The sequence below is a fragment of the Callorhinus ursinus genome, unplaced genomic scaffold, assembly GCF_003265705.2.
Source record: "Callorhinus ursinus isolate GAN/ISIS: 27379988/994484 unplaced genomic scaffold, GSC_fseal_2.0 scaffold18, whole genome shotgun sequence".
NCBI lineage: Eukaryota > Metazoa > Chordata > Mammalia > Carnivora > Otariidae > Callorhinus > Callorhinus ursinus.
The window spans coordinates 23,759,259-23,786,151 of record NW_027397080.1 but is presented as its reverse complement, the minus strand read 5'-3'; the positions used below and the strand labels follow the sequence as shown (position 1 = coordinate 23,786,151).

Here is a 26,893-nt window from a genome sequence, read left to right as displayed (position 1 = left end):
GTGTGTGTGTGTGTGTGTGTGTGTGTGTGCGCGCACGCGCATGCACGCATTGCGGGGAAAGGGGGGCGTTCGTGCTCTGCAAAGAACCCTGGCCAGGATTTGGAAGTCCTGAGTGCCAGTCTAGGCTCTGCCACTGACTTAGAGTGTGACTGTAGGAAAATCTCTCCCTCTCTCTGGCCTCAGTTTACTTACCTGTAAAATGGAAGGTCTAGACCAGTGTTATCCAATAGAAACATCATGCAAGCCACATTTGTAATTGTGAGTTTCCTAATCACCACACTGAGAAAGTATATAAAGGTGAATTAAATTTAATAATATATTATTACATCCAGTGGGGCCCAAACATAGTTTCAATATATAAAATTTATACTGAAATTTATATTTCAATATAAAATCTTAGTGATATATTTAACATTCCTTTTAAAATGGTCTTCAAAATTCAGTGCGTATTTACCCTTACACAGAGGAACTCAAAAAAGCCACATTTCAAGTGCTCAACAGCCACATGGGGTGAATTGACTATTATGTTGGAAGGTGTCAATCCAGGGCATCTTCTGGTCTTCTCACTAAACTGTGGGTACCCCAAAGGTAGAGACCTTTTATTCTCTGGGCCAGTAGCAAGGAGCCTCAGGAAAGAATGTTAGTAAATAACCCTGCTAATAAGTGCAACTGACATATATTGTGTGCACTTTCAAAACACCTTTCATCCAATCATCACAGGTACCCTGTAATTCCATTTTGTGGATAAGGAACTTGAGGTTCAGAGAGGTCAAACCACTCGCCTGAGGTCACACAGCCCATAAGTGGTACAGCTGGTCCTTGAACTCTGGGTAGTCTGATGTACAGCCCACAGTTTTAACCCCTGCCCTGTACCACCTCCCGGATAATGGTGATGCAAATCACACTGCGCTGCCAGGCATCTTGTAAGCATCCTGTCATCTGCTCCTCAAAGCTGTCCTAAAAGGAAGGTTCTAAGGATCTCGATGAAAGTAAGAAAGAATGAGTGACATTGAAGGTGACCCTGCCATTTCTGAGCCTGTAGGATTCTTGCAGGGTATACTTATACCTTCACATACACCACGAGTGGTATACCAGAGTTTTATGCTACAGCTTGAATTGGCACGGTCCCTTCGTCACTGGGGTAGCCGAGGTACGTGGAACCACCCACAGGAGAGCTCCCGAGGGATCTGCATTACAAGGCATCCATGAAGCCTGAGCTGTGCCAGTAAATGAGTGTTTCTGGTGGCTCAGATGTGCATACTTAAGGCTAAAGGTAAATACGAGCTCCTTTCTTCTTTCCAGACACCGAGGTGGCACAGCCTCATGTCAGAGTCAGGGCGCTCGGGTTCAAATCCTGACTCTGTGAACCCCTGGCGATTTCCTGCACCTTTTAAGTTTGCCATCTGTAAAATGGGAATAAATAAACCCACCTCTTAGGCTGATGGGGAGGATGAAATGAATTCACCCACACTAAGAGCTTAGAACAGCTCCTGGCTCCTAAGTGTTGGCCAATCGTCGGCTCTTGCGGTGGCGCCCCAGGTGTTTTGCTGGAGTTCGAGAAAAGTTAGATTGCAGACTCTGGGACTTCTGGGTAATGAACATGTTCCGGTGTATGTTTCCCCTCTCCGAATTCCTACCCCACTACCATCTGTTTCCTACAATCTTACACTTAATTACAATTCTGCATCTATTGTTCTCTCATTGTTTCCCGTTCGTTCCACTTCCCTTGCCAATAGCACAGCAGGGCCTGTTGCCTGAATGAATGAATGGCTCATACCTGGCTTCGTTTCACTAGGACCTCAAAATAGAGTTGCCAGGCGGCTGTCACCATCCCTCCCTCCAACCCCAGCCTGTGGGCTTCTCGTCACTGTGTTTCATGGCTGGGAGCCTACAGCCTGGCGCCATGCCCGGCCCCGAGTAGGTGTCAGGAAATGTTTGTCGAACTTAATTAAACTTAACTAGAGTGAAAACCCCCTGCAGGAAGGAAAGACCCAAGGCAATCCATTCTCTCTGCTTCCCCCGCCGCATTTGACCCAAGGCTGGATAAGCCAAAACGGACAGTGTTTCCCAAGTGAAGTTCTCAGATTCTAGCTCCTGTCCTGGCTGAACACAAGGCGGCTGGGGAAATTATAGTGGGAATCATGAGAAGAGCAGATGCCTACCCTGCGCTGAGTCCTTTCACATCTAGTACCTGGCCCATCCTTCACATACGTCTGCCCAGTGTGACTCGCATTTAGCAAATTGGGGGACTGAGGCTCACGGTTTTGGTAACTTGCCCAAGGACATATAGGTGTGGTGACGTGGCCGGGATTTGGACCCAGGAGTTCCCGATGGCTCCATCTGTGTCCTTTCCAACACCCCGCAGTGCCCAGGAGCTCTGGCTTTGTCGCATCAGCCAGGGGTGGCAGGTGAGCAGAGCAGAGTGAGCCAGTGGGAGGCAGGACCAGCCCAAATAAGCCAACTTCCAGAAAGAAAGGAAAGCAGCAGCCCTTGGCCCTAAATGTCTCTCAAAGTCATCTACTCTCTCTACCGTCTTCATTCTGCTCCCTGCCGTCCCCAGCCTGTCTTTCCTGAGTCACCCTCTGTGTTTTCAGTCTCCAAAATGCAACTCAGATTGTGTTGCTGCTCTTGCCTAAAAACCTTCAGTGGACCCCCACCACTCTCAGGACAAAGGAGAAAACTCATAACCAGGGGTGTGCTGGGAAACCCCCGCTCTGGGAGCTGGGGCAGAAGAAGGAAACACACAGAAAGCCCTGATTTGTAGTGGCGGCCAATTTCCGTGGTGTAAAGACGCCTGCTGTGGCCGATTTCAGGCTACCAGCCGCCCATCAGCTGCTTGACAACAGTCCTGAAAAGGGTGCATTTGGGTCTCATGAGCTGGTAGGACCTGGCCCCAGCATACCACCGCAAGCGCTAGCCGACCATCAGCTGCTCTGTTCCACACCCTGAATATCTCCCGGCCCCCCCTGGGCGCCACATTGTCCCATCCCCCGCTCCTTGTGCAACCCCCCCAGCCGCCCGCTGCCCCAGCCTGCCTCCCACCATCCCCTGCCCTGGGCCGACATGCAGCAGACCTTTGCATGTGTGGTTCCCTCCCCCTGCCGCGCTTGTCCTCCCGCTGCTCTTGCTTCCTCAGGTCACAGCACAGCGTCACTTCCTCAGGCTTAGGTCGTCAGTGAACTCCTCCCAAATCTTCCATTAAACCTCTGTCTTGCTGTGCTTCCCTCTTGGGTAGCTCCCCCCACCTCCATCGAAGTGCTGGCCGCGGACATGCCAGCCCCCTTCAGCCGCTACCAAGCCCAGAACTTCACGCTGGTCTGCATCGTGTCTGGCGGGAAACCAGCGCCCATGGTGAGTACCCCTGGAGTGCCCAGCTCCTCCTCAGCCCCTGCTGGGCCACCCTTCTCGGCAGCTTGTCCAGCTGGAGGTGGCACCACGGTGCCCACTTTGCAGAATAAAGGAGAGAGGGTGTGGTCTCCATAAGTTAACTCTGTGCCATCCGCCCTGGTCTGACCGCGTCCACTCACCTGCCCCCCCCAGGTGTCCGTGTCCATGTGTCTGCCTTGCTCCCAAGATCCCAGCACAGACAGCCCCATTTCTTCTGGACCCTGCAGTCCCAGAACTGCACAGTGGGTCTTTAGGGGAGCTTGGCATCGAGCACACTCCCGCCCCAGTTATTGAGCAGGATGGAGACAAATGCGACCCAGAGAGCGGAAAGGACATGTCCAGAGTCACCCACAGTGTTCCTGACAGACATGGGCCTCCAGTCCATGGCCTCCAGCTCCAAGTCCACTGTGGAGGGAAGCAGGGGGAAGGACAGAAGGAAGAGAAGAGAGAGAATGGGCCAACTCCGTATTAGACTCAACCTAACCGCTTTGAGGTCTGTCAGCCCGGCGAACGAGTTACTGTCATGGCGACTTCGAGGGGTGGGGGCACCAAGCTGGAGAACTGGGCTCTAGCCCCTGCCCTGCCACATGCACTGAATGACCTTGAGCGGAAAGATTCTCCTCTGCTCCTCAGGTTCTGCAAGGAGGTTTAGGGAGTGGACAATACTAAAATTTTCAGCTTTAAAGAAATTTGTTTATTTGAGAGAGAGAGAGAGCGCAAGAGAGAGCGCACGAGTTGGGGGGTGGTCAGGCAGAGCAAAGGGGGGGGGGAGAGAGAATCCCAAGCAGACTCCCTGCTGAGCTCAGAGCCCTACACAGATCTTGATCTCAAGACTCTGAAATCTTGACCTGAGCCAAAACCAAGAGTCTGATGCTCAATGGACTGAGCCACCCAGGTGCCCCCAAATTTTGAGCTTTTTTAGAAGCAACGGGACCTGTTTGGTCTCATTGAAACACATGAAGCCTCATGTATAAAACATTTAAAAGTGAAGGAAGGGCGAGTTGCCCTTTTCGACCCCTGAAGAACCTGTGTGGAACCCTTAGGGTTCCCTGAATCCTTATTGGGAACCCATGGGCTCCATGCTCTCAGGCCTCCTCCAAGAGAATTGATAAAACTTTTGCACCTGTGAGTTTCATACATCACTAGGATTAGTGAGGGACTGGGGCTGGAGTGGAGGATGGGTAGGGTTAGAGTTCAAGGTGGGGAGATGAGGCATTCTAGACCCTGAACTGTCTCACAGGCAGGATGCAATGTGGTAACCCAGGCCAACTTCACCCCAGAACATAGGCCCAGACAGACCCAGCATCTCAGGGCAGGGCAGTAAACAGGTGCAGAGAGACCCAATACACAGAAATAGGCAGGTGCACCCAGGCACAGGTGGGGCAGAGATAGAGGGAGGCACATGTGGTGCAATAGGCAGGGGTGCGGCCCACCTCCCTCCACCTTGTAGTTCCAAGGAGACAGATAAAAAGGCAATTTCAAACCCAGCGGTTGGTGAGAGCAGGATATGGCCCCTGAGTTTTCCCCTTTGGAACCCTAAAGAGGTCTGGCCTCCCTATAATCAGACAAGCTGGTCTTTTTCTCCAAAGAACAATTTCTTTTCCAGAGGGCACAAAGAAAGACTCCTTACAGCCCTGGGCTATGGGAAGACTCCCCATCCCCTGCCCCTCCCTGCTCCTGCCATTTAAGATATGGCAATAAAATACTCAATTTCATATATTTCTGTGGTTGAATACAGATATAAATGTAAATGACATCTCTCTCCACACACACACACACACACACACACACACACAAGATCCTTCATTCCCCACATTCCAGGCATCTTATATTTTCCAGGGATGTCAGAACCTAAAAGAATTCTTTGGTATAAATTACAGACTTGCTTTTGAAGCACTTTTCAAAAAAAGAAAGAAAGAAAGAAGGAAAAATCCAAAGCAGGTTGTTATGTGCGTATGAGATTCTTCGTTGGAGCTATAAACTCTGACAGATTCTCCCTGTCCCACATTTCATCCCCCTTCCTCTCTCCCACCCCCCCCCCTCCCTCCGCCTTCCCCCCGCCCCCCCACCTCTCCCCCCCCCCTCCCCCAGCTCCCCTCCCTCCTCCTCAGCATCCTCCCCCCTCCTCCCACCTGCACCAGCATCCTCAGAAAGCTGCGTCCTTCCCTCCTCTCTCCCTGTCTTCCATTGATTTATTTATCTGATTTATTAAAAATACACCCAATCCCCACAGGCCTCTGGGTGCATGTACCAAAATAAAAGACAGCAAATTAAATTAAATACCGCCTCTCAGAACTTGAATGCCCCATGAGCAGAGAAAAACGAGCCGACCTGTTTGGCCTCATCCCTGCACCTCGCTCCCTCCCACGCACGCACCTGCTTCCTTCCTTCTGGTCCACAAACCTCCAAAACGCGCCCACACGGAGATCTTTTCCTCTTCTTTCTTCTTCCGAAGGCTCACTTACTCTCCAGCGCCCGCTCACCTCCTCCCTTTTCCACGGGCTGTCCCCAGGTGGGCTGCTGCGGGCCCCTGTTTCAGGACACTGTGTCACTTAAGCATCTACCAGCCCTGACCCAGGAGTAGGTGCTCTTAATTCCCCTTTACAAGCAAGGAAACAGGCTCAGAGAGGATCACCTGCTGGTAAAGACGGAGATGGACTTGGGCTCAGCCTCTGCTGCCAGTGGCTAGGTGTCCCCGTGGACCTGAGCTGCCTTCATGCTGGGGGTGCTGGAGGGAAAGGAAGGCAGGGAGTCCCCCCGGAAGGAGGAGGAGGCCCTGGAAGACGTGGCATTCTGTGGCCGGTTCCTCTGAGATGCCATGCGGAGGTCCAGGTCATTCCCACAAAATCTCTCCCACACCCTCCTTGCAATTTCAGGTTTATTTCAAACGCGATGGGGAACCCATTGAGGCAGTGCCCCTGTCCGAGCCTCCGGCTGCAAGCTCTGACCCCCTCCAGGACAGCAGGCCCTTCCGCAGCCTCCTGCACCGTGACCTAGATGACACCAAGATGCAGAGGTCGCTGTCCCTGCTGGACCCTGAGAACCGGGGTGGGCGACCCTACACAGAGCGCCCCGCCCGCAGCCTGACCCCAGACCCCAGCGTCCTCTTCCAGCCCACCACCGAGAACATCCCAGAGACGGTGGTGAGCCGCGAGTTCCCACGCTGGGTCCACAGCAATGAGCCCATCTACTTCCTGCGCCACAGCCACGCCCCGGGCAGTGACGGCACCGTGGAGGTGCGTGCCCTGCTCACCTGGGCGCTCAACCCGCAGATCGACAATGAGGCCCTCTTCAGCTGTGAGGTCAAGCACCCAGCCCTGTCGATGCCCATGCAGGCAGAGGTCACGCTGGGTAAGACTTGGTGGGTGCCGTGCTGCAGGCCCCCCTGCGGAGCTGGGTGGTGGGGAGCCTGGGCGCGGGGTCCTTGGCTTGCTGGCCAACACGGACATGGGGAGGAAATGGAGCAAATGGGCATCAGGCACTGAGATCGGAGCTGGGGTTCTTAAGATTTTTTATTTATTTATTTGAGAGAGCATGAGTGAGAGAGATCACAGAGGGAGAGGGAGAAGCAGGCTCCCCGCCGAGCAGGGAGCCCGATGCGGGACTCGATCCCAGGAGCCCGGGATCATGACCTGAGCCGAAGGCAGACGCTTCACCGACTGAGCCACCCAGGCGCCCCCAGAGCTGAGGTTCTTTAGCAGGTTTGCTGAGCTGGATCGGGGAACATGGGGGGTTATGGGGAATTTGCTGGACAGGGTCAGGAACACAAGAGGTAGGGGGAATCGGTCAGTCAGGGTCAAGAATAAGGAGAGTCAGAGAAGTTTGCTGAACCAGTAACTGCTCAAGGTAAGCAGACGAGGGTTCAGAGGCGGACCGCGTGGCCCTGGGGTCTTGCTCCTAACCTCTCACTGTGCCTCCTCACGAACCCACTGGCATGGGCCCCTGCCCCCCCCGAGCACCGTTCACTTGTCATTCCATAAAGACTTCACAAGCAGCCCCCACAGCCAGGCCCGGTGCTATGTGCTGGGGCCTTGTCAACCCAGAGGCCTCCCGCACCGCTCTCTCTGGACCCTCTGTGTTTCCCCCTGTTCTTTCTCGAATTTGAACCTCCCCATCCTCGAGATACAATCTGCTCCTGGCTGGGAGGCAGAGAAGCCTCAGCCTTCACTGGGCTGCTTTTCCCCCAGGAAAGCCATCCCCTGCCCCTCTTGCCTAAGGGTTGGCTTCCCTGGATGGTGTCCTGCCCCACCCCCACTGAGAGCGAGAAAGACCAGACAAGGACTTCAGAGCAACTAGAGGGGTAAGCTTGCAGTTCACGTCTCACACCTCGGTGACAGTGACGAGGGGGTGCTGGCGCAGGCTTGCCCCACCCCCTTCCCCACTGCACCCTAAGCCAGATTAAAGCACTCTCCTGCCCTGTCCTTGATCCCAGACTGTTCCCTTGACGGGAGCCATGTTGGCGGGCACCCCACCTTCCATCATCAGAGCAAGGGCAAAGCCCACTGACAGGCAATGGGCATTCACGGGCGTGTGTGTGCACCTCAGGGAAGTGGGGGACACAGCAGGCCCACCAAGGTTCAGGGGCCAAATTGGGTGGATGAGTAGAGCCCCTAGGGCTGGCTTCCCATCCACCCTTGGCTGCTGTCTGTTGGTGTGACCTCAGGCCTCAGGGCCCTGAGCATCAGTTTTCTGACCTGTTGAATGGAGCGAATAATTGGGACCTCATGAATGCCAGGAGCCAGGCTCTATGCAAGATGATTTCCTCACAAGTTTTCCTTGAGCCCGTGCAGCGAGCCTCTGGGGCAGTGAGAGACGCTGTCCTCGTTCCCATGTCATAAGTGAGGGGAGCCAGCCTTGGAGTACCTCCCCTTAGGTCACCCAGCCAGGTCTGACCCCAGGCTCACATTCTTCACCACTGTACTCTACTGCCCACCTGCTGGGCCTGTGGTGAGGCCACTCAGAGCTGGTAGGTGTAACCCGTGGAGAGAGCTGTGAACCAGAGGGTCCCGAGGGAGTGGAGGGCCCCCCTGCACTCTGGCCATGGCCGGGGGCTTGTGGGAGGGGCAGGGAGACAACCTCGGGGCACAGAATCCAACCATGTGGACTCTCTCTATGTGGGTCTATTTCTGGACTCTTATCAGGCCGACAAAGATCAGAGCACGCCACTCTGTGATCTGTGCTGTTCCCTCTGCTGGGATGTGCCACTCCCCACAAGGAGACTATGCCTGGTGCAAGCTCACCCCTCTAAGAGCCAAACAGTGTTTGCCTATGGAGGATGGAAGGAGGTCCCATGGATGGATGGATGGTGGCAACTACATTCTTCCTATTGATGGAGCCAGAACCCTTGGAGTCACCCACTTCTCCAGCTCTTTTCTCATACCCCACCTCCAAGCCAGCGTTAAGCCCTGGCAGCCCCACCTCAGAACCTGTCCCACATCTGCCACTTCTCACGGTGTCCTCTCCGACCACCCAACCAAACGCTGTCAGTCCCAATCTGGATTCTTACGGTAGCCCCCAGACTGATCTTTCTGAGCCTACTCTTGTCCTTTTCTGTTCTTTGTCGTGATTGATCTACTTAAAGTATAAATCAGATCATGACACAGATACACACCCACCCCAGACCCTCCAATGGCAGACAAATAGATTGATAGAACAGAATAGAGTCCAAAAATAGACCCACATAGAGAGAGTCCATTGATTTTTGATGAAGGCCCCTAGGCTGTTGAATGGGGAAAGAGAAGTCTTTTTAACAGACAGCTCTGAACAACCGGAGACACTTAAGGACAAAATGACCCCAGTCCCCTACCTCGCATACACATAAGAGTTAATTTGAGATCACAGGCCTAAATGTGAAACCCAACAACATAACGCTTTTAAAGTAAAACATGGGAATATAGCTTTGTGACGTTGAGGTAGGCAAGGATTTCTTTAAAAGGTCACAAAAGGCACCAAATGAAAAACTGAAACTGGGTAAATTAGCCTGAATCAAAATTCAGAGCCTCTGCTCATAAAAAGGCACCTTTAGGAACATGAAAAGGCAAACTTGCAGACTGAGAGAAAATACTCTCAAGACAGATATATGACAAAGGACTTGTATTCAGAATATATAAAGAACTACTACAGATCAGTAATGACAAGACAGCTCAATTTAAAAAAAAAGAATACATACAGAGGACCAATAAGCATTTTAAAGGTGCATAATATCATTACTCACCAGGAAAATGAAGACTAAGGCCTCAGAGAGATATGCCATTTCATAGCGACTAGAATGGCTAGCATTGGAAAAACTGGTGATACCAAATGCCGACAAGGAGGCAGAACAGTCAGAACCTTCACGCGTTGCTGCTGGGAATATAAAACAGTACCACTACGGTGTACTCTAGCAGTTGCTTACCAAGATAAAAATACCCCTACTTTATGACCCAGTAGTTTCACTCCCAAGTGTTTACCCAAGAGAAATGGAAACGTATGTCCACGAAGATTTGGACGTGAATGTTCGTAGCTGCTTTATTCATCACAACAGCAACCATAAAAACTAGAAGTAAACCAAATGTCCATAATTAGGAAGATGGGTGAACAAATTTATGATATATTTGTACCAGGAACTACTTCTCATCGATACAATTGAACTCCTGTTATATGTAACAATGGGGACAGAGCTCAAACACATTATCCCGAGCGAAACAGCCAGACAGCAGAGTACGTACAGCATGATTCCATTTATGTAATAAACTTCTAGAACATAAAATCTCTGGTGATAGAAGTCAGAACAGTATTTGCCTATGGAGGATGGAAGGAGGCATAAAGGAACCTTCAGTTTGGGATGGTGGTTACATAGGTGTTCACTTTAAGATTCGTCACATTGTGTTCTTTTTTTTTTTTTTTTTAAACTTTTTTTTTAAGATTTTATTTACTTATGCATTTAATTGAGAGAGAGAGACCCAGCGAGAGAGGGAACACAAGCAGGGGGAGCAGCAGAGGAAGGAGAAGCAGGCCTCCCACGGAGCGGGGAGCCCGATGCGGGGCTCGATCCCAGGACCCCGGGACCATGACCTGAGCCGAAGGCAGACACTTAACGACTGAGCCACCCAGGCGCCCCCGTCACATTGTGTTCTTAAAAAGAGTGCATTTCCCTGTAAGACTGCCATTATATTTAAAACCAAATCTCAGCGGTGTTCACCCATCACCCCCTCTGCTCCATCTCTTCCAGCCACGGGGTCCTCCTCACTCTTCTGTGACTACGCCCAGCTCAGGCCCACCTCTGTGACTTTGCACTGGCTTTCTTTTCTGCCTAGAATAATCTTGCCCCAGATAGTCTCAAGCCCTCTGCTCAGGTCTTTCCTTGAACACCCTATCTCAAACAGCCTCTTCCTCCTGACCCCATCAACTCCTTGCCTTGCTTTATTTTCTGGTATTACATTTACCTCCACCTACGCGTGTATTATGTGTTTTATTCCCTGGGTCCCCCACCGGAATTTAAAGTCCGTGTGGGCAGTTCCTCTACCTGCCTTGTTCACATGGTGCAAGGCTCACAACAATCCTTAACATGTTATTTAGTAAGCACCTGTTTAATAATTAATTCATACTTTTCTGGGTTGTTGTGAAGATTAAATAAGGCAAATATGTACAAAGTGCTTAGCATAGTGACAGACAGAGTAAGTACTCAGTAAATATAAGCTATTGTTATTATTCATCATTGTATCCCCTACATTGCCCTGCATAGTAATTGACACAGATTAGGTGTACAATAAAGAACTACATGTATAGAGCAAATGAATGAATGGGTGGGTGAGTGGAATGGTAGGTCTATGGGTAGGTTTGTGATGGATGGATGGATGGATGGATGGATGGATGGATGGATGGAAGGAAAATGGTTACGTGGGTGAGTGAATGAGTGATATGATGAAATGATGAATGGATGAGAGGGTGGGTGGATGGATAGATGGATGATGAATGGATGGATGGGTGGGTGGGTAGGTGGGTGGGTGGATGGTTAGATGGATAATGAATGGATGGATGGGTGTATGGATGAGTGGGTAGATTGATGGATGGATGGATAAGTGGATGGGTGAATAGATGGATGATGGATGGATGGGTAGCTATATCGGTGGATGGATGGATGAGTCAGTGGGTGGGTGAATGGATGGATAGATAGATGAGTGGGTGGGTGGATGGGTGGGTGGATGGATGGATGGATGAGTGGGTGGTTGGATGGATGGATGGGTGAGTGGATGGATGGATGGATGGATGGTTGGATGGATGGATGGATGGATGGATGGATGGATGGATGGATGAGTGGATGGATGGGTGAGTGGGTGGGTGGATGGATGGATGGATGAGTGGGTGGGTGGATGGATGGATGGATGGATGGATGAGTCAGTGGGTGGGTGAATGGATGGATAGATGGGTAAGTGGATGGATGGATGAGTGGGTGGGTAGGTGAATGGATGGATGGATGTTTTAGTGAACAGCCAGAATTCCTGGAAAAGCCTAGAGGGACTTTTCCATGAGATTTCACAAGGCTGTTCTTGCAGCAGAATGCTCAGAAGAGGTAACAAGGGCAGCTTATATAATCAGGATCTTTTGCACTCCCCTGGGCAGATGCATACCACTTTGCATTTCATATTATAGCCTCCTATCTGTCCCCCATTATAATTTTCAGAGCAACTCCTCAAATAGTGCAGTAGCCTATTCTCCCCACTCCTCAGTAAGGAGACTGAGGCCCAACAATTTGAACTGACACAACCAAGTCAGGTTGTCAGAGAGCAGAAGGCCAGGCCCCAACCCTAGGTCTCTGGACCCCCACTCTTTCTGTGTATCCAGGGATGGAGAGCAGGAAAAGTCCAGGGGCTGAGAAGATTCCTTTTGGTCACTCTCAGTGCTGTGTTTTAGGAGCAGGCAAGGAAGGGGGCAGGATTCAGCTGCCAGGAGCTTCTGAGGGCTCTCAGGGTGGGGGTGGGAGTGGGGAGGGTGACAGCAGTGCTCCTGGCTTATAGAAGCAACATTTGATAGGCAGTGAGGGGGTTGCGGAGGCCCATCTGCTGCAAAGGCACTGGTAGGTCAACAGCTGCCAGGATGGAGCTCAGAGTGAGGGCGGAGCAGGCCCCCCTCCTGCCCCCCACTGTCCTTCGGGTCAGCTCCACATAGGAGTCCTTGGGAACAGGCAGCTCAGAAAGCCAGGGAGGGAGTCTGGCTGCCCGAGTGGAAGACAGCCTTCCGCCCTCCCCTTTCTCCCCACCACCCTCAGCCTCCGGGCCTCCCTCTGAAGACCTGTGTGCCACCAAGCCCTGCTCTTGCCACCTCTTTGCCTGTGGCAAGGCCAGACCTCTGGCAAGCCACGACCCTCCCGAGGGCCAGGTTTATGGCCCGCAAAATGGGTTTTGTGGTACCCAGCCTCATAAGCACCAGGATGGGTGATAGGCCTAAAATGGGGCCTCGTGCATGTTAGGCTCCCTCTCCCCTCAGTCACTAGGCCCAGGCCTCGGCCTGAAGGATCAGGTGGGGTCTCTGGCACACAGGGCAGTGAGCAATCTGAACTGGACAGGAAAGGGGTTCACACTTCTCCGGCGGGGTGCCCTTGGGCACCCTCTGCTGGCTGCAGCAGGACAGTGCCATCCCAGCGGGACACAAGAGCACACAAAACAACCCAGGGCCACCCTCCCCTATGCAGGGCTCCCACCTGCAAACCCGCTTCACAGCCTTGAGGGTTAATAAAGAAGGGGAGGAAGCTTCTTGACCCCCCATCCCACACCTTGCCAGGCCTTGGCTTCCTTACAGGGACAATCCAGAAGGTTGGGAAGTTACATGAGGTGATGCACAAGGCCTGGCACACAGTAGGCTCTCAATAAATGTTAGCCCACCAACTCACCGCCTTCCTAACAACCAGCATAGCTGGGTGGGCAGGAGCTGCTCTCATTGTTGCCATTGTGCACAGGCGGAGAGCAGGTGAAGTGACAGGCCCAAGGGCACGTGCACTAGACCAGAATCTGCCCTGGGTGCCCTGGGTCAGGGCTCCTTTCTCCACCCCTCTCCTCTGGCTGGCGGAGGCGGCAGCCGAAGACTTCCCCACGCTCCCCGTCTTCCACCCATGCTGCCTGCCGCCCCACGTGGCACTTCAGACGCCTGGCTCGAGGTTTAATTAATAGTCCTTTAATTTCATTCTCAGAGAATGAACTTGGCAGGGCCTGGGAGACCACCCACATCTGCTGGCTCTCTGATTTCTCCTGGGAGAGCCGAGTTGGAAGGGGAGGCTAGGGAGGAGGCAAGGCCGAGTGGGGGCCATCCCAGGCCAGCTGCAGGGCCTAGGACAAAGCTTTTCTCCTGCTGCCTCCCCTGGAAGATGTTCACAGAGAAGGCATGGAGCGTGGCTCTCTGCTCAAAACCCTGCGGCCTTCCTCCGGCCCGGGAAGCCCCTTCCCCAAGGCCCCTGACCTTCGGCCTCAGCCCGGGTCCCGGCTGTTCCCTCCCCCTGGAACCCTCCTCATGAGTTTCATGTCTCAGCTGAAATGTCAGACTCTGGCCACCACTCACGCTCGGTGTGACTGCAGAACGCGGACGTTCTCATGGTTCCTGTCTATGCCCTTGTTCACGCACGAACGTCTGCCCTGCTGGAGTGTAAGCCCCGGGGCGGCAGGCGCCCCCCAGTCCCGCCCCAAGTCAGGCACGGGAGTGGCTCCGGACTTACCTGTTGAATGACTGAATGCATGGATCTGGGGGAAAGAGCCGCAGGAAACATGGGAAATTAGCTCTGTGGGTGACCTTGGATAAGCCCCTTTGTTACCCATGTGCCTCGGTTTCCCAATCTGAACCTGAGTGGACAGGCTCAGAGGTCCCGGCGGCTCTCCCAGCCCTGCTGCCCTCTTGTGCACAGGACAGCAAGGCCCCGGGTGTCGTGACCCCTAAGCTCAAGCTATAAAGGGCCTTGAAAGAAGTGATACAAGAATGTGAGGAAAAGGAGCAAGGAGGACAAAGACCCATGGAAGGGGGTGGTCCCTCCACACCTGTCTACCTCCCCCCACCCGCCCCCGCGGCCTCCAATCTAGGGATTCCCAAAAAACCCTACTGCGCAGATTACCTAGAGAGCGCAAGGAGCAGAGGGGAGGAGAGCTGAGTTCTATCCTGGCTCCTCCTCGCTGTGTGACCTTTGGCAAGTCACTGCCCCTCTCTGGGCCTAATTAACCCAGCTGGGCAGGGGATGGTAACGGCAGAGCCCCGCCTCCCCAGGGTTTAGTGCAGGTGGGAGTTTGGGGTGCCTCAAGCAGGCAGGGCTGTGGGAAAAGGCTTCCCCCATTTGCAGCTGAGTCATTTCTGGGGTAGACTTCTTTGGGGCATCCCTGACTCCACCGCCCACTGGGTTTCTCTGCCTTGACCGTGGTCACACTGGCTTGTGTTTGTCTTTCATCCCCACTGAGAGTGAACCCCGCAAGGGCAGACATCATGTTCTGGGTACCATTGAATGCCCAGCTCTCAGACAGGCTCTGACTGATCGCAGGGGCTCCGGGACTGGGTATGAATGAACACAGGTGTGAATGAAAGAACGGGCATCCTCAGAGCTCCTGGCTCAGTGGCAGCTGATCCCAAGGATGCTCACTGCTGGACTGGAACTTTCTCTTCCATTTTCCCTGTGCCTCCTTTCCTCGCTCAGTCTCACCTTCCCCGTACCTACGTACACCTCTCTGACCTGGCTTTCCCCTCCTTACAGTTGCCCCCAAAGGACCCAAAATCATGATGACACCCAGCAGAGCCCGGGTTGGGGACACAGTGAGGATTCTGGTGCATGGATTTCAGGTCGGCCTCTCCCTGAGCATCTGGAAGGGTGATGGGAGGTGGGAGGGGCACCGGTGGGCACGGCATCCTGGGTAGCACGTGCTTGACCTCCAGCTCAGCCAGCGGGCCTCGGTGTCCTGGTCTGTGGGGCAGAATTGGCTTTGACGAGGAATGGCAAGACTTGCACGTATGTTTGCTGACCCGTCCAGAACTCACAGCAGACATAGCTCATGGACCTTGATGTCCTGTCAAGTCCTAGAGTCCTTCTCTTCCTGGGTTCCGGGCAGCCATTCCCAACCCATCGGATGGCCTTGTGTTTCCAGAGGCCTCTGGCCCCTTCCTGTTCCTCTTGTGACCCGACTCCCCCCTGCCCTGACCCACACAGAATGAAGTCTTCCCAGAGCCCATGTTCACATGGACACGGGTTGGAAGCCGCCTCCTGGACGGCAGCACCGAGTTTGATGGGAAGGAGCTGGTGTTGGAGCGGGTTCCCGCCGAGCTCAACGGCTCCATGTACCGCTGCACGGCCCAGAACCCCCTGGGCTCCACCGACACACACACCCGGCTCATCGTATTTGGTACGCCGCCCCAACTGGGGCCCAGAAGGACGACCAGGGGTGACCCTGGCCGGAGCTGTCCCAGGGAGGAGGGAGCATCAAGGGCCTGCGTCCCCTAAATTTGCCCTGAGAGGATGACTTACACGAAATACTGGAGTTCAGTGCTGAAAACCAGAGAGCTCTGGGGTCAAATCCCAGACCCAGCACTTCCTAGCTGGGCAACCATGGGCAAGCACTTAACCTCCCTCAGTTTCTGCATCTGTAAAATGGGGCTGATGCTACCCGCCCCCCACAGAGGCCTTCAGCTGTACTGAGAGCACGTGCATGATACCACATGGCAGGTGCTGGGTACAGGGGAGCTCCTTTCCCAAGTTCTGAATGCCGCCCCCATCTGGTTCTCTTTCTGTTCTTCCCAACAGAAAACCCAAATATTGCAAGAGGAACAGAGGACTCCAATGGTAAGTCCTCACTCTCAGAGCTGCTTGCTTAAAAGCAAGTGATTTGCAAGGCTCCAGGACGCCCTGGTTGCCCCAGCGGCCCCTTCGTATACCCTTGCCTTTCCCTCGAGCCTCAGGCAGGCGACTGTCCTCTAGTTCAGCAGTCTAGGTCCAAGGTGGTCAGGAGTGGGTGCTGATGCAATAAAGGGGGGACTCAGCACCCCAAACCAGCCAGTGGGGATTTCCAGGGACCTAGTGTGCCCCCTCCCCTGCCCCACAACCACTATCCACAATGACTCTAGCCCTCTTGGCTCAGAGAACTTAGCGCCCTGGCCCCAAGAGGATGTGTCCAGCACTGACCTTAGAGTTGTGCCCCCCCAACCCCGGGCTCTTGACCACTCCATAGAACATCGGGGAGAACAGTCAGGTGCCTTGGCTGGAGACATCGATACTGTCCTCCCTGGGCTGCCACCCAACCTGAGCACCACCCCCATGGCACCCAGACACTGCTCCCCAGCCCACCAGCCCTCCCCTCCTCACAGTGAGCCAGTCACACATTTCACAACAGAGGCCCCCACACCTGGTCCCCACTGGATGATCCCATGGCCACCAGGCTCAGCCCAGCAGCCCTGGGATAGGGAAAGGGTCCCACCGAGTTCGGTGGGACAGGGGGCAGAGCTGGGATTTGAACCCAGCGCATCCTGTTGCTGAATGCAGACTTTGTGGGGGGGCCCTCTGAAGCTCCGCCACTCGGGGATCCACACCCTGCTGCGCCCATCAGGGTCAGCGGCCCTGACCCTGACCCTGACCCTGACCCTGCCGCCCGGCACAGGTTCTGCTTCTGGCCCTCCTGGCGTCCGGCTCACTTTGGTGCTCGCCCTGACAGTGGTCCTGGAGCTGACGTGAAGGCTCGGCCCCTGCTCCCACCGCTCCGCCCAGCACTGACATCTCTGCGATCGGTTTTCGTTTCTTTTCTAAACTATTTCCAGTCTGTTCTTAGTCTCTTTCTGTCTGTGTCCTGGCTTCTTCAGTCAGTTTAATTAAAACAGAATAATTTTCCCCACCTTTGTCTGTGGCTCTGAATTCTTCATTTATTCTATAGCAGCAGCTGGTACCCTCTGGTGCCCAGTGTCAGGATGGGCACTGGGCAGGGGGTGATGGCAGAGACAGAAGACGTGCTCCTCCCAGGAAGAGGAACGGAGCTGCCTCACTGCCTCACCCCAGTCCTAGTGACCAGATATGGGAAGCGGCCAGACATTCTCAGGAAATCTGAGGCTCCGCAGGGCCAAGTGTAATAGTCAGCAGTTACCACAATAGTGCTGCAAAACAAGCCAACCCAAACTTCAGTGGCATGTAACAACACACATTTATGACTATGTTCATGTTCAGGATGAAGCTGTTCTGCTGATCTAGCTGGCATGTGGCGGGTGCCAAACAGCTACTGAGTGAGTGAGTGACTGAGTGACTGAGTGACTGAGTGACTGAGTGACTGAGTGAATGAATGAATGGGTCAGCACCTCTCAAAGGCCTGCTATGGGCCAGGCCCCGTGCTAGGCATCCCGGCTGCAGAGATGAGCAAGATGTGCTCTTACCCTGAAGGAGCTCATGGTCCAGTGGGGGGAAAACACTTACCCAACTAGCCAAGATAAGTCAGTGTGATGAGTTTCGGCACCTCCCCAGGGCTCTGGAGCACTGAGTTGGGAGAGATTTATTCCGCTGGGGTAGGAGAGGTAGGTCAGAGGAAACCAAAGAGAATAGATGTCAGATGAACAGATACCAGAAGCAAAAAGAGAGGGCCAGGCAGAGAATGGAGGAAAATATTCTAGACATAGGGAATGGAATGAGCAAAAACTTAGAGGTAGGACAATTTACTATGTACTGTGGGGAAAGACAAGTCGTTATATCAGTGCTTCCCAAAGTACATTAATTCATTCAACCAATATTTATGAAGCAGGTGCCATGGGCCAAGGAGTGTGATGAATGCTGCAGGTTAATTAGGAACACTGTCATGTGGCTCTTGTAGCAGTTATCAATTGCCACAATGCTGCTGCGTAACAAACATCCCCAAACCATCGACAACAACAGCTATTTATTATTTTCGTTGTGCAGCTGATCTGAGCCAGGTTGAGCTGATTGAGGCTGGGCTCCCTTTTGCATCTGCAGTCAGCTGGGGGCTGCCTGGGCTAGGGTCACCTTCCCTGGGATGACTCAGCTCTGCCCCATATCATCCGTCATCCTCCCCCAGGCCATCCCATAGAAGGTAGAGGAGCAAGCGAGAGAGAGCTGTAGCACACAGGCCTCTTGTGGTCCAGGGGAACCTGCACTCCTGTCCCTTCTACTGGATTTTGTTCACCAGTGCAAGTCATAAGGCCAGCCCAGCTTTAAAGGGTAGAGAAATAGAGTGGACCTGATTTTATTTAGTTAGTTATTTAGAAAGAGAGAGTGCACACGCAGGGGGAGGGGTAGAGGGAGAGAATCTCAAGCAGACTCCATGCCAAGCTCAGAGCCTGATTCGGGACTTGATCCCATGACCCAGAGATCACGACCTGAGCTGAAATCAAGAGCTGGACACTTAACCTACTGAACCACGTGGGTGCCCCTAGATTGGACTTTTTGATGAGAAGGGCTGCAAAGTCACATTGCATAATGTGTGGACATAGGGGAGGAGGCAGACTAAGGGCCATTGTGGCCACCTATGTGATCCATTCATTCAATAAATATTTGCATGCCTGCATGTTGCAGGTGGATAGCAATGCCAAAGCAGATGATTTTCAAGTGTTGGGGGCTCTCAGATGTTCATCAGTATAAACATCCAGGCCAGATCAGCAGGCGACAACCACGCAGTGCCACCACCCTCCTCATCCTACTTCCTTCTTCCGCAAAGCTCTGTTCTGTCTCACATGAGCCACCTATCCCCCTCTGCTGCCTGCCAGTAATTTACTTAAGCCTCTGTCACCCAATGCCTTTGCCTGTTTTCTGGAAGGAATAAAAAAAAAAAAAAAGATTTGTTCCCTCTCTTTGCCTTAATAGAGGGAAGCCCATGTAGGCATGAAATTGGAATTGCTTTGCCCTATTAACGGTGCAGTCGTTGGGCTCCACTGACCCCTGAAGTGCATTAATACCTCAGCAGCAAGTGGGTGAACTGCATAAAGTGGCAGGGGACAGGCCCGAATAAGCCAGCTGAGTGCCACAGGGGATGGGGTGGCCACCTGCTCTGGGCTCTAAATTTGAGAACTTGGTGCCCTGAGCAGACTGGAAATAGTGGTTTGTTCAACGTGGGGTTGAAAGGAGGGAAGGAGGGATGTGTAGGGCAGAGCCTAGCCTCAGAGGGCAGGCAGATTCTTCATTTCTTTATCTGCTCACCTCGTCACTTATTTGACAGACTCCCAGCATCTCCCTGGCCTGGGCAGATGCCAGGCGGGGAGATACAGATCGTGCCATCGAAGAGCTCCCAGTCCATCTGGAATGACAGACTGAGGGGAGAGGGACAGAAGTCCCATGTAATAAGTGTTGGAATAAATATGAGAGAGCACGGTGGGGTCAGAGAAGGAGTGAGAGATTGTTCTCATTGGAGAAGGTCAGGGGAGGCTTCTAGGAGGTGGTGACATTGCAGCCAGGCCTCGAAGGATAAGAAGAAGGCATTGAAGTCAATTCTGCAAACTTCACAATTTGGCCCCAAGTCCCTCCGGGCTCCTGAGCTGTCTCTCAGGCACCAAATGGGGCAGCTCTTTGGGAAGCAGAAGGCTGCAGGTTTGCTTTGTGTCTCCTAAGGTGGTGCATCTGTCTTAAAAAAGGCTGCTGGTCAGGGCCTGACCACGGAGTTCCTGACCCCCTGGAAGCTCCATCTCTGCCCACTGCTCTTCCCAGCCACAAGTGAGTTCTGATCCCTGTGCACCATCCACAGGTGATCCCCCCTCCCTACACACCCCCCCCCCCCGTGGTGTTCTGGCTTTTCAGAGGACCCTCAGGCTGGTTGGCTGCCTCCCTGGCCCTGTGCCCACGATGCCCACTGATCCTGTGCCCGAATGACCAGGCAGGTGCAGAGACCCCTGCTGGGCCTCAAGGGGGCCACTCCCATCCCACATCCCCAGCCTATGGGCCAGGGCATCGGTCCACCTCCTCCTGCTGGGGCTCTCAGAGCTGAGCTTGTCACTAGGAAGCCACCATTTGCTGTCTCGTGTGGTGGCTCCGAGTGGGACCACCCTTCTCTGGCCTGGGTTCTCGAGCTGTGAACAGCTGGGGTCCGCCCTCCATCACTCAGGTCACAGGAAGTGGGGGAGGCACACGACATTGACCCTAGTGCTGCCCCATCTGGGAAGGAGGGTCTGTGCCAGTTCTGAGGGTGGTCCCTTGTCACTAACTGCTCCTCAGCCATGGGGTGCTGAGCCCCACAGCACCCCTGAGGGGGAGTCACATGGCTCCTCTGTAGACTGGAGACATCCCCTCTTCCTGCTTCTACCCAGGCTGGGCTGTGGCCCAAGCAGGAGCAGCTCTGGAGACCCGCCTCTTCCCCCCACATCTCTGCCCGGGTCGCAGCTCCCTTCTCCATGGGGAGATGCGGAGCAGTGAACCGTGGCCCCGACTCAGGGCTCTGGTGCCACACCTCTCGGGGTTTTCAGAGTCGCTATCTTGACCTCAGAAAAGCTGTAGGTTTTATGGAATGTACCCATGTACACAAGAGCTGGGAAAACAAAATCAAATCCAAGGGCCCCTGGGCTCTGCCCCTGCGGGGGGGCTGAGAGCCCCAGGCAGACCCTCAAACCTGGATATACACCTCTACTTTCCCAGGGCAGCGTGGATGGGCGGCCAGCGTGGGGAAGACTCACCAAGGAGCCCTGACTGCTGGTGAAAAGGAAAGCGGGGTGCAGTGGGTAGGGGGTGGGGGTGGGGGTGGGGAAAGGAGCCGTGACCCAGGAAAGCTGCTTGGGGTGCTGTGGGTCAGGCTCACCCTGGGGTCAGAGATCCTGGGGAGACAGGAGGCTTCTCAGAGGGACTTGGAAGTGAGGGATGCAGGGGACTGAGTTGGGGGTCCCTTGGGGAAGACTCCGGAAGAGAATCCTCCAGTCCGGTTGGGCGCCTGCAAAACGAAGAGAGCAACACCTGGACTGAATGAGATGAAGGGAAAGCTGAAGAGGCAGGGCGTGAATGGGAATGAGCCAAGGTAGGGACAGACAGAAAGACAGACACAGAGAGAGAGACAGATGGAGGGCATGGGAGGGGAGGCAATGGGCGGCAGGGAGAGAAAAGGAGAAGGGGATCGCGAAGCCAGTCTGGCCATGGAGACAAAGAGGGAGAGACAGAGAGACAGTCAGGAGAACCAGAGACAGAGACAGGGACGGAGATGGAGCAAGAGAGCCCCGCCCAGGAGCCCGGCCAGGGAGGTGGAGCCATGGACCAGAGCGGGGAGTGAGTTTTCCAAAAAGCACTTAAACTGTTGTGTCAGCAGTTATGCCCTTGGCCTCCTCGGGAACGACAGCCCTGAGTGAAGGGTGGAAGGAAATAGATGTGCAAAATACATGCAGTTTTGTCAAATGGGCTCAGTTGTCAGCAACAGGCCTAAATGTCAGCGCACACAGTGGAGCCCGAGCTGAGGGCTGCACCAACCTCGGGGTGGGGGTCCCCCCTGCCCCTCCCCACCCCGCCTCCTACCCAGGCCGGCGCTCCCTCCCGCCTGGCATCCACTGACCCCGGAGTTCCCGGGGCCCCAGAGAGAAAGAATTTTGGAGGAGTCCTTTCCTAAGCTGGGGTCCCCGACCCACCTCCTTGAACTCCACCTCCTGCAGGGAAATTCCTTCTCTGGCCACAGGGAAAGTCCCTTAAATCCCAGCCTGAGGGCATGGGACTCCGTAAGGGGGGCCCACAGAGCAGTCAGGCGCGCAGACCTGGGTCCGAAGTCCGGCCCCATCATGATCTGTGTGACGTGGCTACTTGGCTTAACCTCTCTGTGTCTGCATTTCCTCTTCTGTAAAATGGGTGTTCACGGCGTTCATCTCAGAGAGTTCAGTGGATGAAGATTAGAAAGCTCTGACTTAGAGCGGGGCCTGGCATGCCCGAAGTGTGCCATGAGCGTTAGCTCTTGTTATCCACACAGTGCAATTGGGGAGCCAGCCACAGATTTCGAGCCAGCGGTGAGAGCATCAGAATCATGGACGATGCCTTGAAGCAGAGAGGAGAGTACTGGTGGGGAAGAGTTCTAGGTCCTCACTACTCAGTGTGGTCCCTGGACCAGCAGCATCAGCATCCCCTGGGAACCTGATGGAAACGCAGAACCTCAGGCCCCATCCCAGACCTGCTGAACCAAAATCTATATTTTAACAAGATCCCAGGTTCCTGTGGGCCGAGTCAAGTTTGAGAAGGCTGCTCTTGGCAGAGGGAGTCCAGTTAGGTGGTTACATAAGCAGTTTGGGGGAGAGATCCCGTGAAGGTCAGCGACGCTGGGTAGAGAGGAGGGATGTGCCAAGCCTTGATTATTTACCGCACATTGGGCTGGATGCTTTAGCCCTTAAAACAAGGCTGCCCCCCACGTTCCAAATTCGGAGACAAAGCTCAGAGGGGCTACTTGACCTGCCCAGACACAAACATACAGTGTACAGCAGCACCCAGGTCTGATCCCAGGGGCAGGGCTGGGTGGTGGGGCTGGAGGAGGGGCAGGCTCAGGGGGGAGCCCCCAGACCTCCAGGAATGGTGATTAGTGAGAGCGAGGGAGCAGTGGTAATGAGCCAGAGGTCCTTGGCCTGCACACTCAGAGTCCAGGAATAAAGGCCCAGGAATGAGAATACAGGAGGACAATGACAAGTTTGACGCTGGACAAGCTCAGCTTGCAGAAGGAGGACCGTGCTCATGGCGATGTCCAGCAGATCTGGGGCTCAGAAGAAGTGACCATCTGGGATCATCTGCCTTATGGACAACAAACATGGATTAAGCCCTGACCATTTGCCAGGGGCTCCGTCACACTGGTTCTATGGACAGATGTTCCCTATACTACAGATGAGCAAGTAGAGGCTCAGAGGGCGAGTCGTTTGCTTAAGGTCACGCACAGCCCACAGGCACAGCTCGGAGATCTGAGCCTGCATCTGCCTGGATAAAGAGCTCATAATCTTGCCATTGCACCAAGCCATGGGTAACCCATGCTTGAAGTGGCTGGGGGTCTTAATCTGGGTTCCCCCAAAAGCAGATCCTGAGACAAGGATTGAGTGCAAGTAGTTTATTTGGGAGGGGATCCAGGAAGCACAGTGAGAGTCAAGCAACCGGGATAGGGAAGAAAGGAAAGCCCATCCAGGGTGGTTCATGGGCGAGTTACCAGCTGGGCAACTGGGGCTTTATTCCAAGGGGACTCTTTAGATTCTGCATGCACACATCTCAAGCCTCAGACTAGCCCCGCTAAGAGGCGAGGAAGCTGGAACGGTTATGCACCGATTGCCGGAGCTGAGCTCACCCCTGCAACCAGAGAAGTCCCCTGCAAGGAGGAACAGATGCTACACAAGGAAGCCCGAGGCTTGTAAACTGCAGGTGGCTCCCCCACCCCCCAGCCTCTCCAGCTCACCCCACCCACAGCGAGGGCCAGGGTTTGGAAAGACTTTGGGGTAGAAACCTTCGAGGGTTCCAACTGCAGCTTTACCACGTTCCCACTGTGAGGTCTTGGGCAGATTGCTCAGCCTCTCTCAACTCAGTTTTTCCATTATGAAATGGGAATAATCACACTTAACTTACAGGATGTGTGTGATAAGTTAAATATCAACATTTCCATATGCAAGAATCTACATAAATATCGACATTCCCATATTTAAGAATTTACCACGGTTCAGATGTTCTCTATGCACTAGGCACCATGCTGAGAGCACGGTGCACACATCATCGCCTTTGAACCTCACAACAGAGGAAGCATTATCTCCATTCTACAAATAAGGAACCAGAGGCTCAGAGAGGTTATGCCACTTGCTCCGGTTCACACAGCAAATAAGTCCAGGAGCCAGATCTGTACCAAGGCTGAACGCACTGGGTAATTTTACCTCCTCAGGTGAGAAGCATTGTGCCAGGTGTAGAGCAAGAACTCAGTTCCTTTCCCTCCCTTCTCCCTGAAAGCTCCACCAAGGCAGATCATTCTCCTAAATAGTCTAACGATCTCAACTTGTGGTTGGCACAAGTGGCAGTACCGTGTGGTGGTGATGGAGGTTAGCTCTACAGCCAAACCCTTCTGGGTTCAAATTCCGGTTTGGCTTTCAACTAGCTGTGTGACCTCAGGCTATTCACACACCCTCTCTGTGCTTTAGTGTCCTATCTGTCTATATAATAAGGATAATAACGGTACCCTCTTCTTAGCGCTGAATGTAAGAGTGTTTATAAAGTACTTAGAAAGCTGTCTGGTGCATAGTATGTGTTCAGTAAATATTACCTGTCATTACTCACTTGGCACCAGATGCTAACATTAGTCTCCAGGTTTTAGTGCTAGATAAAAGAGATCTCGTGGGGCTCCTTCCCCTTCCCCAAGGTCATGCTGTGCCTTCAGATCATCCCAGCATAAGGGAAGGGGAATGGAGAAGGAGAAGAATTGGGAGAGAAACTCACATTTGCCAACTCACATCATTTACAAGGTGGTTTCAATCAGTCCACACAACAACCGCATAAGTACTACTGGATCCATTTAATAAGTAGAATGAGAAGTGAATGTCCAGGGAAGAAGGGACTTCCCAGCATCACACAGCTATGGGTAAGCCATGACTCTCTCTCCCCGTTTTCTGCTTCCACACGGTGGGGTGATGTGGCCACCGCACCACCACCCTCTGCGGCACAAACCGTAAACAGCTGCCAACAGGGGGTGCGTGCCATACTCTCTTGTGGCCCGGAGCCGCCAGAAAGAAATAGGAGAGAACATTCCCTGTGGATGCCCAGGGCAGACCCTTTGTGTGCTACATAAGGCCCACCGCTCACCCCAACACCAGAGAAAAGGCTTCTTCCTTCCAGCTAAAGCGCAAAGGCATGTTGAGTTTCAACCCTTATTACAGCTGGGAAAACTGAGGCCCTGCCCGGGTCCCCCCGGGGTTCCTGCAGGTTAGCAGCAAAAGTGAAGACGGGAACCTGGTTTGCCTCACCGCCGCCCCCCATCCTTTTCTTCTGGAATTACACTCAACTGAGCTATTTCTGCCTAGTAAAAATACTAACCCAGCCACTGGGTCCCCCTTTCGCTCCTTTTGCTATCTTGGAATCTGTACCAGGAAAGAATTCCAGGGCGGACCAGTCTTGTCAGTGAGGGGCTGGGGGAGAAGCTTCTGCAGCCAGGACAGGCCTCCCCAGAGATAGAGGGTCCATGACCCCAGTAGGGGCTTGAGGCCTGAGCCCAGTGGCCCCTCTTGCCACTACCTCCTAGGGGTGGGGATGTCTACCAGAAGGGGTACCTACCTTCGAAGACAATAGCCTTGACTTTGGAACACGGCACCATGCCCAGCCTCCCGATGCTCTGATTGTTTGGGGTTCTAACAACCCCAAAGGCTTTTACTGGAGGCTCTGGCTGAGGTCCTGAAGGAGTCCAGGTTTTAGACAGCAACTTTGCCTTGCGGTGAGCCTGCTCCCACCTTGTTCTTTTTTCTCAATTTCCCCTTAAACATATGCACGTGCATGTGTGCGCGTGCGTGCGCGTGTATGTGTGTGTATGTGCGTGCGTGTTGAGGTTGTTCCTGGGGGACTATTAACTAAGAATAATTTATCCAAGAAATTTGTTATGTTAGAATTACCAATTAGATATGATTATAATTTACCATGGCGAACACTGCACCACTGTTGAAAATCTGAATGCCATTAAAATCTAATTAGCATATATTAAGTCGAAGGCAGTTATACTGCAGTGCACCAGCCCATTTGAGCCGCGCCAGGCTGGGCACATGGGTTTGCTGCCCACTTCGGCATGCAGGCCACGTTGCCCACGGCACCCAGGTGCATGCCAGGCAGCCTCTGGGCAGCTTTTCTGATCCTAAGCTGGGACCAGATGGTCCAGGCCCACAGAGAGGGGCAGCTTTGAAAGTGGACATGACATTCAAGGCCCTATCCCGGGACGGGTGGCCAGAACCCATGGCAAGGCAGTCAGGGTGCCCTGGGGTCAGTGCTCTGGGCTAAGAGGAGGGCAGGCTGTGGTTTGGGCAGCCTCCGGGAGCCCGTCAGCTTGGTGGCTGAATGTTAGCATCACAGGACTTGCCCTTAAGGGCATGGTGGGTCTCGATATGAGGGCATGACTCCTGTGCCCTCACACCTAGTGGACGCTTCCTGGGCTCTTACCAGGCAACTACGGGCTTTACCTTCTTTTTTTTTTTTAATAATTTTTTATTGTTATGTTAATCACCATACATATTACATCATTAGTTTTTGATGTAGTGTTCCATGATTCATTGTTTGTGCATAACACCCAGTGCTCCACGCAGAATGTGCCCTCTTTAATACCCATCACCAGGCTAACCCATCTCCCCACCCCCCTCCCCTCTAGAACCCTCAGTTTGTTTTTCAGAGTCCATCGTCTCTCATGGTCCGTCTCCCCCTCCAACTTACTCCCCTTCATTCTTCCCCTCCTGCTATCTTTTTTTTTTCTTAACATATATTGCATTATTTGTTTCAGAAGTACAGATCCGTGATTCATCAGTCTTGTACTATTCACAGTGCTCACCATAGCACATACCCTCCCCAGTGTCTATCACCCAGCCACCCCATCCCTCCCACCCCCCACCACTCCAGCAACCCTCAGTTTGTTTCCTGAGATTAAGA

General features: G+C 53.4%; 1 protein-coding gene across 2 annotated transcripts in view; it reads left to right on the top strand.

Annotated features, from left to right (window-relative positions):
- IGSF21 (immunoglobin superfamily member 21) overlaps positions 1-17,202 on the top strand; it is a 133,555-nt gene extending 116,353 nt beyond the window's left edge. For both annotated transcript variants that reach the window (XM_073903620.1, XM_025855939.2), the window contains 6 exons: positions 3,236-3,351; positions 6,264-6,738; positions 15,089-15,174; positions 15,539-15,731; positions 16,130-16,168; positions 16,980-17,202. In XM_073903620.1, coding sequence (XP_073759721.1) covers positions 3,236-3,351; positions 6,264-6,738; positions 15,089-15,174; positions 15,539-15,731; positions 16,130-16,168; positions 16,980-17,053 — 983 coding nt within the window. In that variant the 3' untranslated portion in view covers positions 17,054-17,202. The remainder of the gene's footprint in view (positions 1-3,235; positions 3,352-6,263; positions 6,739-15,088; positions 15,175-15,538; positions 15,732-16,129; positions 16,169-16,979) is intronic.
- The last annotated feature ends 9,691 nt before the right edge of the window (positions 17,203-26,893 follow it).